At 37.2% G+C, this 8209-nt stretch overlaps 1 protein-coding gene across 1 annotated transcript; it reads left to right on the top strand.

Moving 5' to 3' along the window:
• The first annotated feature begins 1390 nt into the window (after positions 1 to 1390).
• LOC149150668 (uncharacterized) lies at positions 1391 to 2041 on the top strand. Its single transcript, XM_089442896.1, has one exon. It carries the CDS (start codon positions 1391 to 1393, stop codon positions 2039 to 2041), a length of 651 nt encoding a protein of 216 aa, XP_089299022.1.
• Positions 2042 to 8209: the final 6168 nt, after the last annotated feature.

The raw sequence follows: 8209 nt of genomic DNA, 5'->3' as shown, positions 1-8209 counted from the left end.
TGAAGCACATCGGGAATACTCTTGGAAAATTTATAGACAAAGCCAGCAGTAAGGACCAGTACGATTGTGCCAGAATCTGCGTGGAGGTAAACCTGGAGGTTGGACTACTGGAAGCCATCAAAATAGTTGTAGGCCCCTGGACACATATACAGAAGCTACATTATGAGAAGCTGCCATTCAAATGCCGGAAGTGTCACGTCTACGGGCATTTTGCCAGAGACTGCTCGTCCAAAGGGATGGAAGAAAAAGGAAAGGATGAAGGATGGAACTAAGCAAAGCGCTCCAAAAACTTTCACAAGAAGAATGCAAATGGAAACGCTAAAGCCCCTCAAGTGGGCCCTGCTCAGAAAACAGTGATGGAAAGTCAAGGGAACAAGTTTGAAATCCTTGGATCAGAAATTATGGCTACCCAAGAGACAGAAGCCACCAAGGAGGCATCCCCCTCCAAAATCTCCCCCTCTATTCCAGAGAAATCCAAAGGGCGGGTGTCAGAAGAGGAGGAGGAAACCCAAGAGTCTGAGGAATCGGAGGAAGAAGGAGAAATTGGGGAATCCCAATCATCTCCTAGAAGATCTACAAGAGGACGTAAGACTGCAAAGGCAAAAAGAGAACAAGAAACATATAAGGATAAGCTTCAGGGCAGCCAACCAACATTAGAGAAGCTCCTTGCAAAAACCCCGAAGATGACAAGGATCCAATCTGAGAGCTCCAAGGGAGCTCATCAAGGCAAAAATAAATGATGAAGATAGTCTCCTGGAATTGTAGGGGAATGGGCACCATAGTCAAAGAAGAAGCAATGAAGAGCTTAGTAAGACTGGAAGCCCCAGATATTCTCCTCATCCAGGAGACCAAATTGGAGGACACGGCTTTCCTCCAAGCAAGCAAAAAATTTTGGAGCAAAAGTGGAGTGCATGCAATCTCGGCCCGCGGAGCATCGGGAGGAATTGGATCACTCTAGAACACAAATAAGTTCTCTTTAATTTCTGAGTCCCTGAATACCCATTGGATTTTTTTAAAAATGCAGCATCTAGAATCAAAGGAGATTATATGTCTTCTCAATGTTTATGCTCCTAACAATGCAGGTGAGAAAAAAAACTGTTGGGACTCCATCAAAAGCCAGGTAGAGTAAGAAAATTTGGAAAACATAATCATCGCCGGAGATCTAAATCTCACCCTTCTCTCATCTGAAAAAAGAGGTGGGAGCATAGTCAGAGATCCGGCTAGAGAATGGGCGGAATATCTCATGCAAGATTGGGATCTGCTAGATATAAAGCCGATTAAAGGCACGTTCACATGGTCAAATAAAAGAATTGGTCCAGGCCACATAGCAGCAAGACTCGACAGATTTTTGGTTCAAAGTTCCTTTCTGCTCCTGGGATTAGATGCCAGAATGAGAATTCTTCAAAACAGCGTTTCAGATCACAAGCCCATCAGCCTTGAGCTGTTGACCCCCAAGGATCTGGGGCCTATTCCATTCAGATTCAGCTCCCTATGGATCAATGAAAAAGATTTTATGGAAAAGATCAGAGACTGCTGGAAGGAGCCAGTTAAGGGATCAGCATTCTTTGTGTGGGAGGAAAAACTCAGAAGAGTTAAAGGCATGCTGAAATCCTGGGCCAAGACCCTCCCAAACCCTGCAGCAGAAAGGAAAAAAGCCCAAAGTGCGTTAGAAAGACAGCACCTACATATTGAAACAATCGAAATCACTAAAGAAGAGCTGGAAAAGGAGGACAAACTTCAACAAAGCTTTCACAAGGCCTGTCGTGCAGAGGAAGAATACTGGAGGCTCAAGTCCAGGAGCCTCTGGCTTAAATATGGGGACAGAAACTCCTCCTTTTTTCACAAACAAACCCAAGCCAGGAAAGGCCACAATTCCATCAACGAAATAAAAGATGACAACTATGTTCTGAAGGATTTTAATAGCATAAAAAAGGCAGCCTTTGATCACTTTGAACCGCTGTATAGAGAAGAGCCAGGAGCTGAATCTAACGCTGCACTGTTGGACGCAGTCCCAAATTTGATCACCTCTAAAATGAATTAGTCTCTAGATGCCAAAATCACGCAGAAGGAAATTAAGGAAGCTCTCTTTGCAATGGATCCCGATAAAGCCCCGGGACCAGACGGATTTATGCCCAGGTTTCTCCAGGCATGCTGGCAGATTGTAGAAAAGGAATTCTGCAAAATGATACAGAAATCTCAGAATTGTCAGAAGATTGGTGGTTGTACAAACTCAGCCTTTCTTGCCCTCCTTCCCAAAGAGAAAGGAGCAAACACTTTCAGTAGATTTCACCCAATCTCCTTATGCAACATTGGGTATAAAGTTATAACTAAAGTGATAGCCAACAGGTTGAAAAGAATCCTCCCCAAAATCATCCCGGACAATCAAGGCGGATTTATACAAGGTAGGCAATTGGTGGACAACTTCGTTCTGGTTCAAGAGGCGATTCAGTCCAGTCTACACCGAAAGGAAAAAGGTATGGTTATAAAACTAGATCTTGCAAATGCTTTCGATCGTGTTAGACATAGTTTCTTATTTGATGTGCTGCAAAAAATGGGGTTCGGTCCAAGATTCATTAAGTGGATCAGAGCCTGCATCTCGGAGCCATGGATTGCCCCTTTGGTCAATGGAAGGGCTACTGACTTCTTCAAAGCCTCTAGAGGGCTGAGGCAGGGGTGCCCTCTATCACCTCTCCTTTTCATCCTTCAAGCCTCTGTTCTAAGTTTTTATCTTCTTCAAAAACAACAAGACCAAGAAATCGCTGGCCTGTGCATAGCTAGAGGTGTCAAAAGTATCAATCACAACCTCTTCACAAATGACACTCTTCTGTTGGGGGCAGCAACTCCCCAGTCAGCTTCCAAATTCAAAGAAGTTTTGGAAGTCTATTGTAAGATCTCTAGAAGTGCTCTAAACAATGCCAAATGTCATGTCTACTGCTGGAATATTCCGGCTTCAACTGCAAGCTCCATTGCTCGTTGCCTCGATTTCGTAATCTCAATTTCATGGTCCTCTTTCAAATACTTGGGTCTGCCCATTTTCCACTCAAGGGCTTTGAGTAAAGATTCGCTGCCTCAGTTAGACAAATTTAAATCAAAAATGCAGGCTTGGGGGTCCTCCTGGTTAAATATAGCTGGGAAATCAGTGCTCATAAAAGCAGTGCTTGGCAGCCTGCCTTTATTTAAATTCTCGGTTCTATTAGCACCTATGGGAATCGTAAAAAAAATGGAGGACTTAATCAGAAATTTTCTCTGGAAAGGAGGAAAACAAAACGAGAAAAAAAACTCTCTTGTAAATTGGGATACAGTTACCAGACCTTTTCAAGAGGGAGGTCTGAATTTTAAAGATCTCAAAGCTCAAAACCTAGCCATGGGAGCCAAGCTAATCTGGAAAATTATCGCTCCAAAGCCTAGTTGGGTGCATACTGCGCTGTGGAGGAAGTATTTCAGAGGGCCGAGAACTCGATGCCTGGATCAACCCAAGAATCGCTTCAATTCACCTTTCAGCAGATTTATTAGCAAAACTAGTCCGTTGATAAGGAAACATTCTTTCTGGATACTAGGCAACGGAAAACACATTCATATCTGGAATGACAGCATTCTAAATAGACCCCCGCTGGTTGAGACAAAGGACATGCCAGATCTGCAGCGCTAGATGTCAGAGGCCAGTATAAACTCTTTATGGGATCTTTCAACATGGAATGGCAATGTGTGGTCGGGTTGGAAGCAACTCGTAATTCCAGACAATCTACGACCTGATCTGAATTCATTAATAACGCAGTTGCATGGGCTAGCTCCAACTCTTGCGAGCAAACACGACATGAGAGGTTGGGGAACAAGTCGATCAAGATATTCTGTGGCCCAGGGATATGTCAAATGTCTTGAGAAGCCCCACGTGCCTCCCAACCCTGCTCCATGGACTGGCATTTGGAGAATCCCTTCAATCCCCAAGGTAGATCACTTTTGCTGGCTCCTCTGCCACCAGAAAATTTTGACCGAAGACAGGCTTCAGAAAAGGGGCTTCTATGGCCCGTCAAGATGCTCTCTTTGCAAGGAAAATACAGAATCCTCATTTCACATCATGATTGAATGCAGATTTGCAATCTCCATATGGCAGGAGCTCCTTTCCTCCTGGAATTATAAATTCACCTTTCTTTCATCAGTTTCGGAACTGTTTGCAGGTTGGATGGAAAATTACCCAGGGTATTCCCCAAAGAACAAAACAGTCAGGTCAGCATGGAGCTCTTTACCAAAGTTCATCAGTTGGCAAGTCTGGCTGGAAAGGAACCGAAGGATTTTCCAAAATAAAGAACAGGACTCCAGATTAGTGGCTAGCGCAACAAAATGTCAGTTAGTGGAATGGCTAGAGGATAAAGGAGATGACACCAACTTAAGTCAGCAGGACATAGAGCTGGGATCTGCTCTTAATTTCAAATTTCCAAAAGCAATCAGCCCCCCCTCTCATAGCAAAGATTGGCAAATTAGAAAGAATGAAATCGACTTCCAAATATGGTTGTCCAATCAAACTCTTCCTTCCCTCTTCTTCAATGGGGCTGCAAAAGGGAACCCAAGAACTGTGGGAGCCAGAGGTATTATCACCATTCCAGATGGAACAGCAGTGCATAGATTTGCTTGGGGTCTAGGACACTCCTCAAGCATTCAAGCCGAAGTGATGACCCTCTTCCAAGGTATCAAATTCCTTCAAAAACTGGACTACAAGGAGGCAAATGTCCTCGGAGACTCTCAGGTGATCATCCAAGCTTTGGTGAACAAATCCATCCCAAAGGACCTGCAGCTTGCAAGGATTCTTTCAAGGATCAAAGGTATGACTAAATCCATGAAGCTGAAGTTCTTTCATGTTCTGAGAACGAATAACAAAGAAGCAGACAAGGAGGCAAACAAGGCAGTTCAGCTAGATGCCGGTTCCCTTCTCAAAGACAATGAAATTCTTTGGGATCCAATTCCCTAAAGCGCCATGTTTTTTTGCATTCTTCTACAACAGTTTATTTGTATCTTTCATCTCGGGATATCAGTAGCAGAAGCCCACTTCGTTAAATGTAAAAAGAGGCGAATATTAAGAGTAGGTGATATATTTTATTGGCTGAAAAGTCATGCAAAATTCTACCTTTCACTATGTAACCGAATTTGTGGTTCTGGGCCACACAGTTAATGAAATATCATAACCGTTTTTGTAAAAAAAAAATATAATAATAATAAAGAAATAAAATAGTAAATAATAAACTGAAGTTATATATATATATATATATATACAAGAATAAGTAAAATTAACAAAAATTAAATTAAATTAAAAAGAATAAAATAAGAAAGTTAAATCAAGAAAAATATTGAATTAAGTAAAACTTAAAATAAAGAAATAAAAGTTGGCATGTTGACACATGGATTGTGTGCATATAGATCCCTTTCCAATCCCTTTCCATTTTTGGAACCATTTGTTCTATTTAATGGATGAAAAGAGGGATGGGAAACATTATTCATTCCTTTAGAAGAAAAGTGCTATAAGACAAATGATTCCCTGGCAGTAGTAGTTGATTGAGGACCCGTGGGTGGCCAGTTGTAGAAAGATTATGTGCAGATGAGCTTACGGTTGGGTGGAGAGTCGTCCCCAAAACTTTGTTGTAATCAACAAGATTTGAGTAGTGTTACAACTATGTAATCACAAGCAAGGCATCTCGTTGCTACAAGTAAGCTTTCTTTTCTTGCGGTTTTCGAAAATTCTATGCCTTTTAGTTGAACAATTGTGTGTTGATTATTAATTGCATAAATTAATGTAATTAGTTGTATATTTTAAATTTTGGGTTGTTACATATGGTATTAGAGCAAGTTTCCAATATTAAAGTCCTTTGGGTTCTTAAACTAAATGTTTGTACTTTATACTTGAAAATCATAATGATTTTTAAATTTAGAGAAACATGATTAAAAAAAGAGAGAGTAAATATATACATTTCAAATCAAATATGATGGTAGTTAGACCATTACAACATGAGTATTATGTATGGATAAAATTAAAGAAAATTAAAGGTATACTTTTTTTTCTCATACAACTTGAGTGGAATTAATGGATAAAAGCGTGTGTTTCCTCCTAAGAGGTCACAGGTTCAAAACTAGAGAGGGTAGAGTGTATATGCCTTTGTAGACTTAACAATCAAATCATTGTGTGGAGATGGATCCCTTGTCCAACATAATTTTCTTTTAATAAAAATATTGTGTATTGATATAATTAGAAAAAAGACAAACATACTTTTTCTCTTATATATATAATTTTCCTCTAATAAAAATATCCAAAAAATTTACAATTTTTTTTTAAATCCATAAATTAATTATATATCACAATAAATTATATGTTCTTTTAAATATAATATAATTTTTTATTATTATTATTTTAAATTTTCTATAATATTTTAAACATTAAAATTTTATTAAAAACAAACAAAAAAAACAAAAACACATCCAAACTACAATACACGGCTCTGCTTGTTGACTTAGAGAGCCAATAAAATATGTTATAATAAATGACTTATAATTTTTTTATTGAATCCTAATTTGTAACCCAAACTACAATACACGGCTCTGCTGGTTGACTTAGAGAGCCAATACAATATGTTATTGATAAATGACTTATAATTTTTTATTGAATCCTAATTTGTATGTATTTGTATGTTAGATAAGGACTCTCTTTGTGAAAATAAAATAATGATGCAAAAAAATTGGCTCATGCATTACTATTGTTTGTAAAAATCGAATCTTAGTTTAGGTAAACAAAGAGAGTTCTTATCTATTGTGCCTATCTAAAGGCTAATGAAAAAAAATATACATTATACAAATTAGAAAATATATGATTTAGAAGATGCCCAGGCCGTGGTTGGTTATATTTTATTAGTGTTCATTTTATTTGTGTTGTTGGTTAATAATTAGAACACCCTATATTGGAAAAGTTTTGAATATATATATGTATATGTATATGTGGGTGATGTAACTCATGATTTATTATGCATATATCTCTTTGTATATAACAAATAAGGTTTATATAAATAATTGAGAAAGGTATACTAGATTCATACGGAAATTTTTAAATTATAAATAATTAAGGTTATTATTTAAAATAATTAAGGTTATGTAAATAAATGATAGGTTATTAGAAACGTTATTTGGTTAATTTTGTTTTAAGATTGTTGTTTCACAAGAGGAGAAGGATGGTAAGGAATATGTCTTAATTAATTCAAAACTAATAATATTTTTATGTTAAAATAGTATGAATAAGTTGTTGTTCTAAAGATATTTATTGTATTTATGGATTTCTATTTTTAGTGGCATGATGATTAATATACATGAATAAACATATAGAGGCTCAATTATAAACATTAAGGAGAGACCATCAGATATGAAGTAACACACTAAAGTGATAATATGCTAAATTGTCCAAGATAACATCAAAAAAGAAGTGGAAATTCATAACTGAGCAATTGAGAGAAGCATAACACATTTCCCTAAAAGTATACATCAAATGTAGTTGAAGCTAGAAGCCATATAGTTTAAGATAGTATGCAAACAACCTAAAAGGGAGGTAAACCTATTATTAGAATGTAGTGATGGAAAATAATTATAAAGATCCAATTATTATAAGAAAAGAAGGAATGTTTATAAATCTGATTTCCAACATTAACAATATATGTTTGATAAAAATAACTTATGAAGTGGTGTCCTATTTTTTTTCCTAGTATAGTTTTGTCACTCCTATCAAGGGTGATTTTTTATGAGTTATATATATGACAGATTGATCACTTGATTGAGGAATAATGTTTTATATACATAGTTATATTTCCTTTTATGTTTATGTATGGTAGATTGATCACTGGATTGGGACACAATGTTTTATATAGTTATATTTCCTCTTATGTGTGATATATTTGATTATCTATATTAGATGGTTTTGGTTAAGTAAATGTTATACATATGTTTCTATTTTTGCATCTGATTTATGAAGCAGGTGTATGAAATGGATGGTGATCCAAGATTGAGATACATAGACCCATGCATGCTCATGGTTATGTGGAATAGATGGTTAATTATGATTTATGGATGATACATGATTTGTGTGATTATATATGTATAATATTGTACTAAGCAGGATGTGGTAGGGTACTTGGTCATTTTCCAACAAGGATGTTCAATTATGAATGACTGTGGAAGTCATTTA

Source organism: Pinus tabuliformis, chromosome 9 (assembly GCF_031772625.1).
Source record: "Pinus tabuliformis cultivar Carrire ecotype Pingquan chromosome 9, CPIR1, whole genome shotgun sequence".
Classification (NCBI taxonomy): domain Eukaryota; kingdom Viridiplantae; phylum Streptophyta; class Pinopsida; order Pinales; family Pinaceae; genus Pinus; species Pinus tabuliformis.
The sequence above is the reverse complement of the archived record's forward strand: the minus strand, read 5'-3'. Positions and strand labels throughout refer to the sequence as shown.